The 22,404-nt window shown below is 41.7% G+C and overlaps 1 protein-coding gene across 1 annotated transcript; it reads left to right on the top strand.

The window, feature by feature from the left end:
* Positions 1–50: 50 nt before the first annotated feature.
* PEG10 (paternally expressed 10) lies at positions 51–12,710 on the top strand. The gene is given in 3 exon segments (XM_040260448.1): positions 51–277; positions 6,406–7,589; positions 7,592–12,710. Coding segments are annotated over 3 exon segments (2,370 nt in total). The 5' UTR covers positions 51–272; the 3' UTR covers positions 8,773–12,710.
* Positions 12,711–22,404: the final 9,694 nt, after the last annotated feature.

The raw sequence follows: 22,404 nt of genomic DNA on the forward strand, positions 1-22,404 counted from the left end.
TTGGCGCCCCCCTCCTCGGTTCAGCCTATATAAGGCTCCTGGTCGGCGCTCCCGGTACACGCGCTTCAACTTCGGTTGGTGTGTGTCGAAGAAACCTGACTACGACCTGAGGAGACCAGAGGAGACGGACCACCGAACCTCGAGGAAGGTCCGCTGAGCGGGCTCGCGTCCGGAGCCACTCCGGGCTGCCGAGCACCCAGCGGTCCCCACGCCTGGCACAGGTGTGGGACCCCGTCTTTCCAGCCTTCGCAGGGAGTCCTCGCGTGGTGAGTATGCGGTGAGGATGTTTCTTTTTCTTTAAGATCACGTTCATTCCCTGTTCTTATCGAGAGCTGCGGGAGATGGAATAGCGCCCCGAATGTCTCCACGCACACCTTGTCACGCCTTCACTGGCTGCACCCCAAAACTGCGTGGAGAACCCAAGCCCTCAGGGCTTTGATTTCTAGTACCTAAGTCTAGATACGGGTGGTAGACAGATATGAGCTGCAGACAAACATGAGCTGCAGACGGACATGAGCTACCGACCAATTTGCAGATGTGCTGCAAAGTGATATCCGCTACAAACTAATTGGCGCTTCAGATGCGCTACAAACTGATGAGCGCTTCAAATGCGCTACAAACTGACAAGCGCTTCAAATGCGCCACAGACCCGATAGGCGCTTCAACGCGCTACAGACTGATGGGCGCATCAATGCGCTACAAAGCGATGGGCGCGTCAATGCGCTATAAACTGATGGGCGCTTCTTTTGCACTGAAACCAGTATGAACTGCAGCGATTTAGGAATTGCCGCGATTTATGAACCACAGACTGATGACTGATTTGCGCTTTAAATGCGCTACAAAATGTGAGCTGTAGAAGATTAGCGCCACAAAAATGATATGATAGCACTACAACAGCGCCTCGTTGCGCTACGAGACTCAGGAACCGCAGAGGTACACGCGCTGCGGAACGATTTATACCTAAAATGCGCTACAGAGTAATAACAGCTGCAGAAATAGACAAGGTGTACTGTTTTGCGCTACAAAGAAACCAGTTGAAGCGGACAGGAGCTGAAGAGTAAGATCACTCTGTTCTTAGAGGAACCCCACCCTTTGTCTCTAACACACCTTTGGAATGGCTCCCACTATGTTTTTCTCCAGGACGGTTCTCTCTATGATGGTGCTGTTAGACAAAATGGAGCCCTGGGCAAAAATTAGTGTTTAACGTTCAGCCCACACCATTCCTGCTGTGGCAGTGGAGTGGAGGGGCTCTGACTGGAGCGTAAAAGGGAATCTTTTGGTGGTGGCAGGGCTGCCTTGCTTAGTTGCGCTTGATTGAAGTGGTGGTGTAGTTGTAGTGGTGGCGCGAATTGGCATCCAGCAACAGTTTGTGGAAACTGTTGGTTTGCTTAGGATTGGGAGGCGTGGGGGGGGTGGGGGAATGGATCTGGGGGTGACTGCTCTTGTTGCATGAAATGTATCTGGCTGGTGGAAGCTGGTGGGAGGGGTTTCGGGAGGGGGGGATCCTGGGAGAGGCATGCAGCCCATCTTAGACCTGCCCCGCCCATCCTAGCGCGCCTTCTCCGCAGTATCTGCTAAGAGCAGGCTTAGCGCCGCCCAGCGCCTTCTCCGAGCGCGCCTCCTCTGTGGCGCGCCTTCCCAGAGCGCGCCTTCTAGATCCCGCCTCCCCCAAGCCCGCCTCCTGTGAGGCGGCTTCCCTAAACCCCACCTTCCCCTGAACCCCGCCTCCCTTAGGTGGCACCTCCAGACCCCACCTCTCTCTGAGCCTGCCTCCTCCGAGGTAGCTCGTCCAGACCCCGCCTTTCAAAACTTGGCCCCGCCCTGAGCTTGCCTCTTCTGAGCTGGTCTATGGCCCCGCCTCTCCAGAGGGCGCCTGCGCCTGCGCAGTGTGAGCCCCCACCTCATCAGTTCCCCCCGCTCTTTTGCGCCTGCGCACCTTCGCTGCCTGAGCCTGGCTGCACAGCCCCGCCCTCCTGCGGTTTTTCTGCTGGGGTTTCTCTTCTGCGCAGGTTTTGCCTTTTATCCACTGGTGTCTAATAAATATAAGAATAATATATAAGGACAATTAACAACAATAACAATTATACATGGCATTAAAAAGCTACTTTGTATATATTAAATAACATAAACCCACAATTTAAATTCCTGATAGTGGGTTATGAAGGGTGCTTCCAAGCTGACATGGCTAGCGCCTCTAAAGGCAGTCTAGCTAAATGTTTTTACTACAAATGAAAAATAAAATATTTAACATTTTTAAGTTTTAAGGTTTTTTAAAATCTTAATAAAAGTTTAACTTTTTTAAAGTAAAAAACTTTTTAAAGTGTTTTGGACACACTAGTGGACCTTTGTGGTGGGACCCAATGGAATCAGATGCTTTGGTGAATACAAAATAAAGAACAACTTGAACTTTGTTTCACAGGAGTTTTAAGTAACTTTGTTGGTGCTGCTGGCTTGGCCTCTAAAGGAGGATGACGTGTATTTCTGGATTTTTTTTCTTGGAATCTCTAGGGCATCAGCCCTGGCCAGCTTGCCTACATATTATTAATTGGGTCTGGCATATTGTAGGCATTCATTAAATGATCAGAGTAAAATGGTTTATTCAGTGTCTTCCTTCATGTGTGCAGGTGTTTTCTGGTTTTTTGTTCTTGGCTCTTTGCTGTGGTGTTTTGCTGTCCTGGGTTGTCCAAGACTCTGCTTGTTTTATCTTGCTCACATTTAACAGGATCTTAAAAAAAAATTGCATTTTTAAGTTTGAATACTGTAAGCTGTAATTATAATTCAAAACAGCTAAATTAATTCAAAACACTAGAAATAATTAGCTTTTTTATAAACTAAAAAGCAAAGCTAATTATTTAAATTTGGGGCAAGTGGATTAGTTAATGGTACATAATTGTCATATTTAAAATTTGTGTAATGTAACAAAGTGGTTACATTACAATATATAGATTGACAGTTTTAGCTGGCATTTTAAAATATCTATATAAAACAAATGTATAGTTTACTGCCAGTTAGATATTTATGTTTCTATTTAAATGAAGAAATTTAAAAACCTGGTTCCATATGTTGTAGACCATGAACCAGGACTGTTACAGCGGCATTTGGAAGCATTGGCTCCCCAAATTTGTCACTCCCCACCAATCACCCCCCCCCACACACACACACACACACTACCTCCAACAAGTATATAGTCTGTGGATATATGGATAACATATCATAATTACAGCTTCAAGTCCCCAGGTTCCATTTACCAACCTTGCCACCCTAACCCTAAAATTCTGTGTCTGCATTATAAAGAGGTTCAAAACAATGGTTTTTAAAATGTGCATATTATTAGAATTTGCATTTCATTAACTGTACAGTTCTCAAAAAGAAATGTGGACATTTGCAAATGTAAAACAATTTTGTTTGGTGAATATCATTTACTAGTGTGATGGTTAACATATGATGGTTTTTTGCTGCTGTTGTGCTTTGGTGTCTTTGGTGGGGGCATTGAGGGAGGGTAGGGTGGGGGGAATAGAAAGTTTCAAAAATCATTGTGAAGAGTAAAGATTAATCAAATGTATTTAATTCTTAAATAGAGTGATACTGTTTTTCATGTGTAAAGGTGGCATCTGTCCCAGGTGGCTTAGCTATATGCTGTGTGTTCTTTGAGGTTTTATTTTAGGAATGGAGCCTCTTGACCCCACCTCTGCAATCCAGTCCCTACTAAGGAGGTATTTAAGGAGCCATAGTCTTGTCATTCAAATCAAGTCACAGTGCTCCAGGTGCTGTTTAAACATTTGTAAACTTTACTTCTGCTCTTAACTTGCTTGCCCACTACCCTATCAGTTTTAATGGATAAACAACTCTGTTCTGGGCAGTTAACCCTTTTAGGACTTAAGAGTCCCACCCCAAAATTACAAACCCTGGGGGTGGGAGCCTTAAGCCTGATACTGGTAAAAGTTAGGGACCTCAAACTAGTGATCTCACAGGTCAAATAAGGCCCTGAATTTGTTTGACTGGCACTGGATTTAAAAATCATACAAGAGTTAAAAGAGTTCGTGGGGGTTGGGGGAGGTATTCATCCCCAAGTGAAATAGCTGTAGTCCCTCCCTATTGTCCAGTCTCTTTTCACATTTCCATTACCTTCCTGTCCCCAAAAGCATTTGAATTTTAAGGTCTTACTGATCTTCTATTTCCATAAACAATTCAGTGGTTGTTTACTGATTTCCTAATGTATTGTTATTTTTGTCCTGTCCTTGTGTTTTGCAGATGTGAAAACCATCAGACCTGGGCCTCAATAAAGCCCACCCCAGTGACTGTGATTGACATATAGGTGGTTAACCTTTCTGACCTGCTCCAGGCCATGCTGTGAAATGCCTTTTCCAAAGTCTTGTCTCTAACTTTTGAAAGTATTAGTGTTTTGATGACAGAAGTGGCACCTCAGTCATCATGACATGACACAATGACCTGTGCTTATTAGTTGCTTTATAATGGGACATTAAAACACTTCATTTAGTTAATAAAAATGGCATTATTTTGTGACCTCATATTCTGATTGTCACCAGTGTAATCGTCTTTAAGCAACTGGACATGAAACAATGTCACAGGCTATGATGTGTTAATTACATCTCATTTTTTCTAAACTTGAATGTCTTATCTTGAATGTCAACTGTTAATTGTTTCCGTAGTCTGTTATTAAAGTAATTAAGTAACAGTTTAAAAATATTAAAATGGCACAGTAATTCTGTCCCTTAAGGACTCTGCGTGCTGAATAGCCTCCTTGAAGAGGCTGAACCAACAGCCCAGGGCATAAGGGGAAATGGTTGTGGTTGGTGGGGCTGGGGCAGGGAGGGGCCTAAAGAACTTGGAGGGGTCTCAAAAAGAGGAGGAAGAAGGGGTATTTCTCTGTAGCCAGGTACCATGTTTAATTACCATCACCTTCCTGCCCCCACCCGTACCCAGTTGATGAAATATTAGCAATTTTTCACCTAACTTCTCTGAATAGCATGTTTACTTTTGTGGCTTTATTTTACGTAATTAATTTGGTGTCTGTTTTTGCCTTGGTGGGTCAGAAAAGAACAGGTGGCCAGGACTGCCAAGTTAAAATGTAACAAATAGGCAGTCTCCCGGCTTTATAGTCTATTTAAGTTTTGAGCACTTTCCTAGTTTTCCAAATATGAACACTTAATGCCCATTTTAAAAACCATTGATGTGTTAAAGTAATTACTCTAAATTTAACCCTATTTCCAGGACGTACACATGCCCCTGCGTGCTGATTTAGTATATGTGTAGTTTATTGTCACCCTACCCATAATTAGGACATTGAGTCCCCTCATCATTTCCCCCTCACACAGTCATTCACCCCTATGGACACAGTCTTTTTTTTTTTTTTTTTTTAAATGAGTATCATTAGGTGGGATGTGGGACCCAGGTTGCCATAGTTGCAGCCCCTCCCTGTTTTAGTCTCAGCCTCATTATATAGAAAGTTAAAGTTTCTGTTTTTATTAATAACTTTATTAATATCAGCTAACAGTTGTTGAATATGCACTATGTGCTTTACTTGCATGATCTAATTAAACCCTCATTGTAAGTTTGAGGGACACTATTACTGGGCTTCTTTGGATGTTCTGTTTTATAGCCTAGCTACTCCTAAGAGGCATCAATCAATAACTGTTGGTTGACTGCATAATAAGGAGAGAAACCAGTATATACAGGTTGCTGCTCAGTACCATTTCTGTCCCAAAGGGGAAATCTAATTCGGGTTTGAAAAGGAATTTAGACAGTTTTCTGTTGGCTTTGGGGCAGTTTGTTTTGATAACCATTCATAGTTACCTTCTCTATAAAGGTGGATCAGGGTAGGGACAGTGGGCCAAAGTGCACCGCACCCCCCCCCCACCCCCATCCTTGATGGGTTGATGAATACAGTCATTGTGATTTTTAACACCCCCCCTTTCTTTTTCTTGGTTCTCTATTGGCTGGAATAGTAGCTGTTTTTCCCATAACAAGTAGTTATCATTTTGGCTTTATTTTACATAATTTTTTGGTATCAATCTTTGCCTTGAAGGCTTCTTGCTCTGCTTATAAAGGTTCTTATTTGGAGTATCTCTACATTATTTATTAGTCAGTAAAGGTAACCATGCTACTTATAAGAGTTGCATATTGTTAAATTATGACGAACAGGTGATTCTTGAGGAGGAAAGGATCATTTGGACATCAAAGAGGAGGATTCTCTTCATTGTCCACAGTCCTAATTGATTAACATCTTTTTTGTAGGGCTTTGGTCTGTTTATTAACTATTGATGTAAACAAGGGGAATAAAGAGATACTTTAAATACTCATGTATTTAAAGTACTTTAGCAGATACTTCGTATTGTGGTGCTCGGAATGTATGTGTTGAATTTATGCTTTTATCTTCACTTACAGAAACAGAAAGCTTCTGAAAACCAGAAGGCGAAAAGGTGGACGCGGAGGCCAGGACACAGGCCTCCATTCCCACAGGAGTGAAGCTACTGCGCCCGGGAGGTCTCCTCCCACCCCAACCATCACCCTGGGGCCCGACTGCCCACCACCTCCGCCTCCTCCTCCCCCCAACGATCCTTCCTCCCCCTCCCATTCCCCCTGCAGTAGCCAGAGAGGCCAGTACAACCCCAACCTGGGAGAACGCCGGCGGGAGGATCTCTCGGAAGAGATCAACAACCTCAGAGAGAAGGTCATGAAGCAATCTGAGGAGAACAACAACCTGCACAACCAGGTGCAGAAACTCACCGAGGAGAACACCACCCTCCGCGAGCAAGTGGAGCCTGCCTCCGAGGAGGACGACGACGACATTGAGCTGTGCGGTGCAGCAGCCGCCGCCGCCCCAGCCACCCCTATCGAGGAGGAGTGCCCAGAAGACCTTCCCGAGAAGTTCGACGGCAACCCAGACATGCTGGTTCCCTTCATGTCCCAGTGCCAGCTCTTCATGGAGAAGAGCACCCGCGATTTCTCTGTCGATCGCGTGCGTGTCTGCTTCGTGACCAGCATGATGACGGGCCGCGCCGCCCGCTGGGCCTCGGCCAAACTGGAGCGTTCTCACTACCTGATGCATAACTACCCAGCCTTCATGACCGAAATGAAGCACGTCTTTGAAGATCCCCAGCGGCGCGAGGCCGCCAAACGCAAGATCAGACGTCTGCGCCAGGGAATGGGGTCGGTGGTCGACTACTCTAACGCTTTCCAGATGATTGCGCAGGACCTGGATTGGAACGAGCCCGCCCTGATCGACCAGTACCATGAGGGCCTCAGCGACCACATCCAAGCAGAGCTGGCGCACCTCGAAGTGGCCAAGTCGCTGTCGGCGCTGATCGGCCAGTGCATCCACATTGAGAGAAGGCTGGCCCGGGCGGCCGCTGCCCGCAAGCCGCGATCCCCGCCACGCGCGCTGGTGGCGCCGCAGGTCAACAATCACCATCACCACCAGGTAGACCCGACCGAGCCCGTGGGGGGCGCCCGCATGCGCCTGACGCAGGAAGAGAAAGAGAGACGTCGCAAGCTGAACCTGTGCCTCTACTGTGGGAATGGAGGCCACTACGCTGACAACTGTCCTGCCAAGGCCTCGAAGGCTTCGCCGGCGGGAAACTCCCCGGCCCCGCTGTAGAGGGACCTTCAGCGACCGGGCCGGAATTAATAAGGTCCCCCCAAGATGATGCTGCGTCATCTCCACACTTGCAAGTGATGCTCCAGATTCATCTCCCGGGCCGACACAGCCTGTTCGTCCGAGCCATGATCGATTCTGGCGCTTCTGGCAATTTCATTGATCACGAGTACGTGGCCCAGAACGGCATTCCTCTGAGAATCAAGGACTGGCCCATACTTGTAGAAGCAATTGATGGACGTCCCATAGCATCGGGCCCAGTGGTCCACGAAACTCACGACCTGATCGTCGACTTGGGAGATCACCGCGAGGTGCTGTCATTCGATGTGACTCAGTCTCCATTCTTCCCCATCGTCCTGGGGGTGCGCTGGCTGAGCACACACGATCCCAACATCACGTGGAGCACCCGATCGATCGTCTTCGATTCTGAATATTGCAGATACCACTGCCGGATGTACTCTCCAATACCACCACTTCTCCCACCACCAGCGCAACCTGCGTTCTATTACCCGGTAGAGGGGTACAGAGTTTACCAGCCTGTGAGATACTACTACGTGCAGAATGTGTACACCCCAGTGGATGAGAACGTCTACCCAGACAACCGTCTGGTGGACCCTAACATAGAAATGATCCCCGGAGCACACAGTATTCCCAGCGGGCATGTGTACTCACTGTCAGAATCTGAAATGGCAGCCCTGCGAGATTTTGTTGCCAGACACGTGAAGGATGGGCTGATCACTCCCACCATCGCGCCGAACGGAGCCCAAGTTCTCCAAGTGAAAAGAGGGTGGAAGCTGCAAGTTTCTTACGACTGCCGGGGTCCCAACGGTGTCACCATCCAGAATCAGTATCCTCGACTCACGATTCCAAATTTAGATGACCAAGCTCACCTGGCAACATACACTGAATTCGTACCTCAAATTCCAGGATATCCAACCTATCCTGCCTATGCCGCATACCCGACCTACCCGGTAGGATTCGCCTGGTACCCCGTGGGGCGAGATGGGCACGGGCGATCCCTCTATGTCCCCGTGATGATCACCTGGAATCCCCATTGGTACCGGCAGCCGCCAATGCCCCAGTACCCGCCGCCTCAGCCCCCGCCCCCGCCCCCGCCGCCGCCCCCGCCACCGCCTCCTTCTTACAGCAGCCTGTGAATAGGCATCCTGCCCTTCAGGATCTCCACCCTCAAAATGAACTCCTGTTCAGCTTCTCATCAGTGACTGTGTGCTACATTGGGCCACTGCACCTTCAGACCAACCTGAGCACAGGCTTTCCTCTGAAATGGTCACAGAAGGTCAGGGCCACCCTGAACTGACACCCATCTCAAAGCACCCACTGACCTCCACTGTTTGGTGGGAGCAACAAAATATTCACCAACAAATTATCTCTGGTTTTCCACCTTAACTGCCAACCTAATTAAAATTTGTAACAAGTTTACTTCCCAGCAAACCCTGGAAACCTGGGTTTTACCTGCTGAAACCTCTCTCACCATCTGAATTATGGGCTGTCAGATTCCTCATTTAACAGTTACTGAGAAGCTGATGCAAGCACAGGAAATGCTGTTTTCCTTACGGAGGGGGAGGTGAGGAGGAGGACATGACTTTCCTTGCAGCTGAGGTACCTTACAGCCTTGGAGGAGCGAGGCCTTATTAAGGAAGCCACAATTACTGGTGCAGTGCCAACGGCTTCCGTGATCTTCTGGCTGCACCTTTTGAAACTTCACCATCTTCAAACTCCATTTTCATGACTCAAGGAGCGGCAACTCAACCGGTTCTCTGGGGAGCAGGCAAAACCCCTTCAACGGAACACCTCAGGCCTCAGGAGGAAGTGCTCTCAGAGGGACTTGTGCATGTTTGAGTGCCTTCACATCCTGGTGCAAATCATACGTACCCAATAACTCTGACTTTGTCACAACACCTTACCGTCACCATGCCAGCAATGGCTTCCACACAAAACAAAAAGCCTGGTAACCAGAGACTGCTGGTGACTCCAGGTGGTTAGACATTTGTGAAGTGTGATCATCTCTCAGTCATGTATGAGGGCTAATGAGTAGCTAATAAGGACTCCTAAATTCCTGTACCCAGCTCTTAAAGGAGAGACTCACAGTTAATGGTACCACCTTGACCTGGAACTTCAGAAAGAATGTTCATGAGCATTGTTCACTGGCTGGAAGCGTGTCAGCTGAAGTCTTGGGAGCATCTGTCCTTGTCTCTGCCTCCATATGCACCTGGGCATTTCATTATCAGTCCCCTCACTAGACTATAGCACTAGGATGCTAAGGGAGGGGGAGTGTATTTTACCATCCTCTAGGGGATGGAGCCAATAAGCTGCCAGTGAATGAAAGGCCTCAGAAAGCAACCCAAAGCAACAGACAACAGAAGAGTTGTCTTCAATCCAGTGACATCAGCTGGTGTCTCCTGGATGCTTTGTGCTAATTTGGGACTGCCTGACTTCCTTTAGCCTGGTCCCTTGCTACTACCTTGAACTGATTATCTAACCTCTCTCTCTGTTTACTACTGCCACCTACCCTGCTGCAGGATTTGACATCCTTCCTGCCTGGTTGCTGAGACTCCAATTTGCTGCCATGGCATGGAGAAGAAAGAGGCAGGCTTCTGGGAGCATGTGTTTCAACACAGTCTCCAACCATTTGAGCAGTAGCAAACAATATGGTGTATTTTTCAAATAGCCTGTCATGAAGAGGAGTCCAATGGTGAAGTTTCACTTTTCATCAGCATCACCCTTCACACGTTCATTATCACTCACCCTCACCCTTGCATGTTTAAATACTTAAAAGTTTAAGCTGTAGGTAGATAGTGTCCTTTAACTGTTTTAAAGTAGTGACTCTGCTTTCAAAGTTATTTCCATTGAATTACTATCCAACTCTTCTTAAATCAGTTAAAATTGATATGTAAGGTAGTATAAAATAGTTCTTTACTGTGAACTTCTCTTACAACACTGTGAATAAGAGGCTCCTCAGACTGGAGTACTTGTATAATAGTTCATCCTGTTCATCTTCAAATTTCTATTTTAACATCATCTATAGTTTAATTTTTTTTTTGATTGGGCCTTTAAAAATCAAGCAAAATGAGACACAAATTCAACGAAATTACCTAATTGCCTAATTGGCTATTTAATCCAAAACAACTTTTCCTTTTTTTTTTTTTTTTCCAATGTAATCTGAAAGCTTGTTAGTCGCTCATGTGTTTTGGGTTAACTTCTTTTTAAATGGTGCATTTGTGCTTCTGGACTTTTTGAAGCATCACGTCAGTTTACCTCAATCAATCCATCCTCCATACATTTGAATTCAAGTTGCTTTGTGTCAAATTTACAGTTGTCAATTGATCTTCAAGCTGCAGAGGGCCTAGAAATGGGCTACTGTCTGCAGCCTCAGCATGTGCACACGGACATTGCCATCGCTGCAAGCGGAAGTCTGGAGATGTGATGGCAGCAATCATGAGGGAGCATGGTGGTGTGGGTTAACTCCCAGAGGAAATCCCTGACACACCTTTGGCTGTTTTGTAGAGCTTGTGAAAGTCTGTTTGGCAGTGTGTACAATGCCCTATAGCTATATATACTATCTATATGCGTAGGTGTTCAAGATAAGTAATCTCAAACTTACTCTGTAGAATCAGAATTTTATTAAGTTTCCTTTAGCTTGTGTGTTTTCAACTTTGTTTTAATTGAATACTTTAAAATTTTTTGGCATTTTCCAACAAAATGCCTTTATTCGTAAGAAAGGAGAAAGCAAATTAATCTCTAAAGAATGTGGAAAGGGAGCAAAATAAAGACAAAGATGATAAAGAAAACATCAAAATTATTAGTAAAGCCAACAGTCTGCCTTTTGAAACAATGACAAAATTGATTGACTTTTGGCCCAAATTTTCAGTGTTAGTTAAAAAATGAAGGAAGAAGATATAAGCTCCCATTGTTAGGCAGACCTGGAGAGAACTAGCTAAGGTCACCATGCTAGGTTGTTGAAGTGGAGGAAGTTTATGTACATTTCTGAAGGGTCAATTTAGTTTGAGCAATGAGGTACTTGTATTAGATGCTGGAAAATGGAGAATTAGTTGGAATAAATCATGTGTTAGCACAGTGAACTTCAAGTGGACAAAATAAGAGGGGCACACCTGCATAGTGCAGTCAGGATTTGTGTTTAAGTTTGCAGGTACCTTTTGGACTCCTGAATTGATCCAGTCATCATCCACCACAGACATCTAACATCAGAATTCCAAGGCTGGCAACAGAGAACACTCTGCCGGAAAGACCTGGGCAGAAATGAAGAGAACCACCTGCAGAGATGAAGAGCCTGATGGGAGCCATGCCACGCTTTCATCTTAAAGAAAGAAGGCACGTCAGTTAGGATTGAGAGTTCTTTGTTGTTTCAGATTGTAGAGAGCTATCAAAGTGGTCTGTGGAAACTTGCCTTGGTTTTTTTTTTTTTTTTTTTTTGTGTAACGATTTAATTGGGGATATATATATAATCATAAGTATTTTAGGGGGGGCTATTAAGTAATCTTAAGTGGGTGGGGTTAGTTAAAAAGCATGATATTATGTATTAGATACCTTTATAAGTAAACGTGTATCTCCTTGTGATTCTTTATGATTGCTACCCCTAAAGATTTCAGATAAACTTGAAGGGAACTGCAGGGAGATCAACCTTTTGGGGGCTATTGGACACAGATAGAAACTAGCAGGAGAAAGTTCAGGGATGACTGAATAAATAGTCTTAATAGAGGCTCTTTGCCCTGAGTATTAACTCCGGGGATTGAGATTGTAAGCAGTCTTTAGAGAGTTAAGATAGATAGATGCCCTTTGAGAAATCATTGCTGGAGTGATACTGATAACGATAGATGGTAAAGATTCATGGAAGTTACAGAAAAGTGATGAATAAGAAGCGTTGCTTATGCCCCTGTCAGTGGCCCTTCTTCTTACCCCTGCCCCTTTTTTCCTAACTGCACTTCCCACCTGCCCCTGCGCAACATCCCTACCCTTGCCCATTTATTGCTATTTACTCTGTATTTCTCTCTATTTGCTAATGTATCAATTGATGTTATAATAAAAATTCAATAAAGATTTAGTGGTTAAGTGCAAACTGTGTCTTGATCATTTCAGCGTACACTGGACATCAAGTGGATGGGGTTGAGGAGGATGGGGGAGGGGGAGGAAGAGGAAAGGAGGGGGTGGAGAGAACAGAAGAGTTGGTGAAGGAAGAAGGCGGAGTGAGGAGGGTAGGGGAGTCTAGAGGATGGGGCTGGGGGTGGGAAGACAGCAGGTTGGGAAGGGTGGGGGTGCTATATATCAGTCAAGCAACACAGTGTCCATTATTTACCCAGAATATTCCAAGAAATTGATGAAATCATTCCCAATGCAAACCTTTATAAAATAAAGCCCCACGATTAATAGCAACTCTATGGACATAATATAAAAAACTTTCTAAGCTGAAAAACTTAAACATAAATTAAGGCCACACAATTAATAGAGATTCTATTGACATGTATAACTTTTTATATGAATTTACCATGGGGTCACAGAGTCAGACACGACTTGGTGACTGAAGGATAACAACAACAAACTTGGAATACCTGAGATTTATTAATAGAAAATTATTAAAAACTTAAGGATAAAAGAGAAGACATACCAAATGTACTCAGGTATGACATGAAGGGAAATTAGCAGACAGATGTTTTTAACACCAAATAACACTAATAAAATAATAACAGAGTTAGCATGAAAGTCATCTAAAGTGACAAATGAGGTTGAGGAGGCACTCATCCTATCAAATTTTATAACGGATGTAGGGTAGTATAGAAAACCTGAGCTAAAGGTATGATGATAATCATTTCACAAAATATATGTTGTCAAACTATTAAAGGTGCTCACCTTATATATATCAATTGATCTCAATAAAACTGGAAGAAAGTAACATTGCGAGCTTCTGCCATTCCTTAGAAAAAGAAACCCTGAAAAAAAGGACTCAGTGATGGGCGAGTTTTGAAGGGTTACTGGGTTCATGGATGGGGTAATGATGTAAATGCAGTTGTTCATTGGGAGTTACACATGGGAGAGGATGACTAAATGGAATGATTTGGGGTAAGGAAGGACACACACAACCTGAAAGCTTTCACCTTAGAAGCGCACCATCCTGAATGGTTAACTCATCTAGCCCAGAGTTCATGGGCTTCGACAGCATGCTGAGTGGTGGGCGGGATTTGAGAAATTGGTGGTGGGACACAAATGCTTACTTGGGGCTGGGCTTTATAAACAATGCTGTTAAAGCTACTCACCAAACCACTTGGAAAAGAAATGGGAGTATCCATACACTTCTGTTTTGTTGCACCTAGACCCCTTTCTGACCCCCACCTCGCTTCCTAAACCACATGATTAAACAAAACTTAAGGGAAAATACACAAATTATGAGTGAGTGAGTGAAGTCACTCAGTCGTGTCTGACTCTGTGACCCCATGGACTGTAGCCCACCAGGTTCTTCTGTCCATGGGATTCTCCAGGCAAGAATACTGGAGTGGATTGCCATTTTCTTCTCCAGGGGATCTTCCCGATCCAGGGATCGAACCCAGGTCTCCCACATTGCAGGCAGATGCTTTAACCTCTGAGCCCAACACAAATTATAAAAATATATAAAAGCAATTAAGTATTAATGTGGAAAACTTTTTGATCCATACCTCAAAAAAATACACTCGTGAATTCCAGATAGATCAAGAACTACAGAAAGGAAGAAGTGCATAATGGCAGAAGAGGGTAAACAAAATTATTCATGGAATTAAATTAGCAATTGCAACTAAGACCAATGGTTTTGAATTCACAAAGAACTGTTCAACATAATGAAAAAATAGGTGGCATACACCTACAAACTATGTGATAACTAGCTTATTTACCAAGCAACTAATATTTTCCTAGATTCATTAAATACCCAGCCCCCACCCTTTACTCATTTTGGGGCTTTAAAAATATATAAAGAATAGAGATGGGTAAATAAATAATAATAAATAAATAAATAATAAATTAATTAATAAAAGTGTGCACGTGTATGTGTGTGTGTGTGTGTGTTCTGGCTTCCTTGAATATATACAGAGAAAAATCTATATGGATAAAAATTAAATAAATACATGTGTGTGTGTATGTGTTTTTGCTTCCTTTCTGAATATATGTAGAGAAAAATCTACCTGGATAAAAAATATGTGTGGGGTGTGTGTGTGTGTTCTGGCTTCCTTGAATATATATAGAGAAAAATCTTCATGGATAAATAACTAAATACATGTGTGTATGTGTGTGCATGTTCTGGCTTCCTTGAATATGCGTAGAGAAAAGTCTACATGGATAGATAACAAATAACAAGTTCTGACTTCCTTGAATATATATGGAGAAGAATCTTGTTGGATAAGTAATAAATAAGTGTGTGTGTGTTTCATATGTGTTCTGGCTTCTTTGAGTATATATAAAGAATCTAGGTGGATGAATAATAAACATTTAAATCAATAAATAAAGGTATGGTCAATAAGTATGAATTTCTCTTAATGTACCAGACACTAAGCTGGCTTTGGGGGACATGATGCTGGGCACAGACCTTGCTCTGAGATACCCACTGCACTTGAAGGATAAGCACCCAAGGATTCTCTAGCCAGGGTACCCCAACTTTTTAGGCATCATAGTTACCCAAGTTATTTTTGACCAGGCACAATTTAACCATCATTTACTGCAAGAATCTTGCTTAATTTGTGGCATTAGATATTTTTTCTAGAATACACTAAATTTCTCAAGTCTTTGTTTTTATTAGTGTTTAAATGGGAATTAGAAAGGATCAACAAGAGAAAGAGCCTAGATGGCTCTTTTCCTCCCAAATTAATGTAAGAAACCTTTTTAGCACACAGTAAACCTCCTCCCTAATTCTATTCCCAGATAATCGCTGGAGATGGATGATACACATACATCAGAAATCTTGTTTCCTGGAACTCAGGGTAATTTACAGAATAACATTTTGATCTAAGACAATAGTTATTATTAATTATTAATTACTCTGAAAGATCATTGATTACTATTTTTTTTGTCTTATTACTATTGTTTTATAGTCCAAACATAAGACAGCAGCTGGATTAAAATGATCAGTTATGTAACTTTGTATCACTGACTAGTTCTTTTCAAGCAGTCCATGTCACAAAGCAAGAATGAAACAGGTGCAAGTTTTACCCAGAGACAGACACTCATGAAAGTTTATAATGGATAAAAAAATTCTTTTCAAAAAAAAAAAAAGGTTCTATTCTAAGAGGTTTCAACATTATTGAAGGAACCTAATGTTAGAATAATTCTAATAGAAAACACAGCATCTTACCTTCTAAGCCTAACCAAACTTTGAGACTATGTATTGTTCATTTCTGTAACTTTGAATCACCTGAGCACTGCCACCTCAATTTTCATCACTGCCTGCAGTTCTTAAGACTAATCACAAACAGGGTAAAGGCATTTCGCTACTTTTAGGACAAAATCTGTATGTCGAATTACCAATTTTGTGTCAATACAACACTAAGATAATGCCCAATTCTGAGAACTAGGTCTAAGCTTTGTTCAGTTCAGTTCAGTCGCTCAGTCGTGTCCGACTCTTTGCAACCCCATGAATCGCAGCACCCCAGGCATCCCTGTCCATCACCAACTCCAGGAGTTCACTCAGACTCACGTCCATTGAGTCAGTGATGCCATCCAGCCATCTCATCCTCTGTCATCCCCTTCTCCTCCTGCCCCAAATCCCTCCCAGCATCAGAGTCTTTTCCAATGAGTCAACTCTTTGCATGAGGTGGCCAAAGTACTGGAGCTTCAGCTTTAGCATCATTCCTTCCAAAGAAATCCCAGGGCTGAGCTCCTTCAGAATGGACTGGTTGGATCTCCTTGCAGTCCAAGGGACTCTCAAGAGTCTTCTCCAACACCACAGTTCAAAAGCATCAATTCTTTGGCGCTCAGCCTTCCTCACAGTCCAACTCTCACATCCGTACATGACCACAGGAAAAACCATAGCCTTATTAATTGACTATATATTTGTGGATTTATTTCTTTGCTATCTGTTCTATTTGATTGATCTGTCTGTTTTTCACGTCTATACCATATTGTTTTGATTACTATAGCTTTTTTGAAATATAGTTTAAAATCAGGAAGCAAGACACATCTAGCTCTGTTTTTCTCTCTCAAGGTTGCTTTGACCATTCATGATCTTTTGTGATTCCATACAAATTTCAGGATTGTTTATTCTATCTGTGAAAAGTGCCATTGGAGTTTTGATAGAGACTGCATTGAATCTATAGATTGCTTTGGGCAGTATGAAGATTTTTTTTAAACAGCAATAATTCTTCCAATCAATCCATGAGCTTGGAATATTTTTCCATTTGTTTATGTGATCCATTTCTCTCATCAGTATCTTAGCTTTCAGTTGACAGATCTTTGGCTTCTAGGTTAAAATATTCCTAGGTCTATTATTCTTCTTGATGTAATTGTAAATGTGATTGCTTTCTTAATTTCTCTTTCTGATAGTTTGTTATTAGTGCACAGAAATACAACTGATATTTGTTTATTGATTATGTACCCTGAGGCTTGGCTGACTTTATTTAAAACAGGTTTTGTGTGCAGTATTTAGGGTTTTCTATATATAATATTATATCATCTTCAAGTAGAGACAGATTTACTACTTCTTTTCCTATTTGAATGACTTTTTTTTTTTTCCTTGACTAACTGCTCAAGCTAAAACTTCCAAAACTATGTTGATTACAAGTGATGAGAGTGGAGGCATCCTTGTCTTGTTCCTGATTTTCAGCTTTGAGTATGATGTCAGCTGAGAGCTTGTTGCATATGGCATTTATTATGTTGAGGTACATTTCACAAATAACAAATATTGGCCAGGGTGTAGAGAAAAGGGAAACTTTGAACACTTTTGTGCAAAGGTAAACTGATGCAGCCACTGTGGAAAACAGTATAGAATTTTCTAAAAAAAAAAAACTCAAAATAGAGCTACCAGAGACTCAGCAATTCTACATCTAAAACAAACAGAAACACTTATTTGTAGATACATGCACCTCAATGTTCATAGCAGCATTATTTACAGTTTCCAAGATGTGGAAATAGCCCATGCATCTGCCAACAGATAATGGACATATATATATATTACTCAGTTATTAAATAAAATAAAATTTTTCCATTTACAATGACATGGATTGACTTGCACAGTATTATGCTGAGTGAAATCAGTCAGAGAAAAGACGAATACTGAATCGTCACTTATATGTGGACTCTAAAATGTAAAACAAACTAATGAATATAACAAAAACAGAAAAAGACTCAAAGACATAAAGAATGAACGAGTGGTTACTGGTAGGGAGAGGGAAAGGGGAAAGTTCAAGATAGGAGCTGGGGATTAACAGCTTAGTGACCAGAGATGTATGTCTTTTGTTACCTGAATGTTATTGACCAGACACATTTCAATATTCACTTTAATAACAAATGGCCAGCCACAGGCATTAGTTTCTGCAAAAATCCCCCAATCAGTAATGTTTTAATAGCTGCAAACTATGTATAAAATAAATAAGCAACAGGGATATACTGCACAGCAGAGTTCTCCTACTGAGAACTTCTCTACCACCCACATGCCCCCTTCCCACCCCCACCCCCCAAATCTGGGCAAAAACAGAGCATTAACTTCTGCAAATGTGATGGGAAAAAGCTTAAAAAGTGCTGTCAGGGAATAACAGGTATCTTTCCTGCAGGACCCAGAGATAAAAGGGAGACAATCTGCTGACCTTCCTGAAATGGTGAAATAAGGAAAGGTTCACTGTGGTCTAGTTAATTTAAACCTGAAGTTACATGTTCTTTGTTCTTTTCTCCATGTCCATTCGTGTCCATCTGGGGATCAGATTTTACATTGGTGACTTACTCCAGCCCAGGAGGTCATGGTGGATTTTCATTTTCCATGAAGTAGAATTTGCACATTATTTAACTTTTCTAACTGGGGTTAGCTGTAGGCCTAGAGAACATTCAAGTTGGGACTGTCCCAACTATTGCACAATTCTTTAATGAACTGGCTTCCCAACTGGCCTATGGCCAGCTCCCATTAGCAACCCTGTTGACTCAACACTTTGCATTCCTTTGTGCTTTCTAGCACTCATCCTGCTAGCTACTTTATATTTTTAAGAAGTTCCTCAAATTTTCAGTATCATTAGAACATCCTGCTTTGTTTCCAGTGCTGTAATAGCTTTGTTGGTTTTTGTGTATCATTCCTATTTTTCAAGGTGATCTTATAGATGAAGGAAAATAATGTCTGTCATCTTGGTGTGAAGGGCACATTTTTTTTCCCCACTTCACAATGGGTAAATAAAACAATGGGTATGAACAGGCTAACTTAGACTAAATAGGCATTGGTCTGATTGAAAATTCAGTTATTTATCAGTATTTTTGGAATTTGTGCTTGTGCCAAGAATAATGAACGTGAACATCTTTATTATTTTAAAATGCAAAGTATTATTTGATGTTTATACAGTTTGATGTTTGTACAGTCATTTCAGTACCCCAGAGAAATTTTTTTCTTAGTTCTTTTCTGAATCACATCTATGTCTATTAACATAAAAAGATTTTTACATGAGGAATAACCATTTATTATGGTTATTTTGGAAGGTGAAATTTTGACTGACATTATTTTTGTTTCTAAACGTATTTTCTACAACAAACACACATATAATTAAAAGGGGGATGTTTGTTTTCTTTCACTTTGCTAGACAAATGTTATACCATACCCACCACTACATAAAAAAAGTAATTACATTTTTGAGCAGTAAATTTAAGGTATCGAAAATCTAAGGCATGAACAGTTATACATTCTGGTTGCACAGAGATCTTTTTGTGAGGTTTAAAACTTCACGCATTATTTCTTTTCTACTTTTTCCTGGCAACTGCTGACCTTCAAAGTAACATTATTACTGAGATGACTCCTGAGAGTCAGTGTGAAACAGAACATTTTGCTGCTGGAAGTTCTTAGATTGCTTAGTACTATCTGGCAGTATTGTATAAAGGAAGAACAAAGTTATAAAAACTAAGAAATTAGCTCTGTCAGCACACCTTAAAAGAACTATAATTTTGTTAGGAATGTGTAACAAAAGAGTCAATGTGAACTATTCATTTAACAATAACATTTATTATGCAGAAGAAATAATGTATTACTAGCATTAGAAGATGAAATCTCTTCTAAGGTCTAACCTGGCAAATACATCTTGTTTAAAAAATATTTATTCATTTATTTGACTTTGCTGGATCTTAGTTGTGGCTTGCGGGATTTTGTTGTGGCATGCTAACCTCTTAGTTGTGGCATTTGGGATCTAGTTCCCTGGACCGGAGATTGAACCCGGGCTCCCTGCATCAGGATGGAGTCTTAGCCACTGGACTACCAGGAAAGTCCCAAGACAACATCTTTTAAAATAAAAAATGTTTTCTGTATTCCTTAACTGTTTATTGAGTTGTATTATATGATTATTATTAATCAGAAATAATTTCCTCCTTGTTATCATTTAAGTAGCTTGTAAAGAGTCCTTTTCACATTAACATAGAAATATACAATGTGGATCAATGTACATTCCTTACAAAAATTTGGTGGCATCTATATTATTAGTAGGTAACAAAGAATACACATTTTTGCACCTAAAAATAATAATAGGACATGGAAGCTAGGAGTTTATGTGATTTTCCAGAAGTTAAGTAAATAGCTGAGCTATTATATAGTGATCAGTTCAACTCCCAATTTATCACTACTTTCCTGTGAGTCCTGGGAAATCCCTAAGTATTTTAGATCTTTTGTATCACTGTTGGCAATACAATGACAAGTACAGTAACATTTGTAGCTATATGATATATTAATTTTGAGAAGCTATAGGTAACATTTATAAATTGGATGGTCTAGTGAAAAAAAAAAGTAGTATTAAACTTGTAGTATCTTCAAAACCACCATGAGATAGTATTTCACACTTGTTAAAACAAGTACTATTTAAAAAAAAAAGAAAAGAAAACAGAAAATAACAAAAGTTGGCAAAATTGGAACCCTGGTGCACTGTTGGTGAAAATGCACAATGTTGTATATGCTACGGAAACCAGTGGCCTCAAAGTACTGAAGACAGGATTAGCAAGCCCGCTGCTGGGTATACACCCAAAAGAATGGAAAGCAGAATCTTGAAGAAATATTTATACACCCATGTTTATAGTAGCATTATTGACAATAGTCGAGAGTTGGAAGCGATCCAAAAGTATGTGATATACACAGAAAGGAATATGATTCAGTTTTGAAAAGGAAGGAGAGCATGTCACAGGCTACAACATACATGAATCTTGAGGACATCATGCTAAGTGAAATCAGCCAGTCACAGAAAGTCAAGCACTAATTCAGTTCAGTCACTCAGGCTGTCTGATTCTTTGCGACCCCCGTGGACTGCAGCATGCCAGGCCTCCCTGTCCATCACCAACTCCCGGAGCTTACTCAAACTCATGTCCATCAGGCTGGTGATGCCATCCAACCATCTCATCCTCTGTTGTCCCCTTCTCCTCCTGCCTTCAATCTTTCCCAGCATCAGGGTCTTTTCCAATGAATCAGTTCTTCACATTAGGTGGCCCAAGTACTGGCGTTTCAGCTTTAGCATCAATCCTTCCAATGAATGTTCAGGACTGATTTCTTTTTAGGATTGACTTATATGAGTTATATGATTACACTTATAAATGCATTATCTATAGTAGGCAAACTTATTGAACAGTAGAAGAGTTGTTACCAGGAGCTGGAATGGAGGGAGAAATGGGGAGTTGTTACTTAATGGATACAGGATTTCAGTTTTACATCATGAAAATGTTCTCTAGAGGCATTTCACAACAATGTGAATATATTTAACCTTAGTGAACTGTACAGTTAAAAAGAAAAGCTAATATGGCAAATATTATGTTTTTTTTTACCACAAATAAAAGTAGCAAAAAGTGTATAAATCTGTCTGGATAGGATTAACTTTATGACTTTATAAGAAGGCAGCTATAGGAATGGAGAACTCACTAAAGGATTCTCTTCTCTTTAATCTCTCTTTATGCTTTAAATGCCTCCCTTAGAGCATCACTCATTGGGTTATAGCATATTCTTTATTGTGAGTAAATAGCTAACATAATGACCCATAGTCAAGTATTTACATTTTAAGAACATATATATCAGATTGTTAAGAGTAAGCTTTGATAGAATAGGGCTTCCCTTGTGGCTCAGCTGGTAAAGAATCCGCCTGCAACGCGGGAGACGTGGGTTCGATCCCTAGGTTGGGAAGGTCCTCTCAAGAAGGGAAAGGCTACCCACTCCAGTATTCTGGCCTGGAGAATTCCATGGACTGTATAGTCCATGGGATAGCAAAGAGTGAGACACAACAGAGTGATTTTCACTTGATAGAATAAGGGAGGAAAAAGAGCAGAAGGGAAGGTGTCCTTGGTGAAGGAGGAGTCACAGCCTGGTGAAGACTAGCTGTTTACCAAAAATTCATCTATTCACTCCATCTCAGACCTGCAGAAAAATTTTCCCTTCCTATTTCCTGTTGCCTTGGGGAAAGATTCTGTTACCATAGCAAAGGGATTCTCTATGTGTAACCTACACATGCCTTCCTAGGGGCACACAAAAGAAACATTGTAAGGGAATGACTTTCACAGCTCTTCCCCTAACTCTATCAGGGTGCTCCGTTTTAAGCAGCGTTTTCCCTAGTTTTGAAATTAAATCCCATATGGCTTGTTTCTCCTCA

This window comes from Oryx dammah, unplaced genomic scaffold (genome assembly GCF_014754425.2).
Source record: "Oryx dammah isolate SB20612 unplaced genomic scaffold, SCBI_Odam_1.1 HiC_scaffold_18, whole genome shotgun sequence".
NCBI lineage: Eukaryota > Metazoa > Chordata > Mammalia > Artiodactyla > Bovidae > Oryx > Oryx dammah.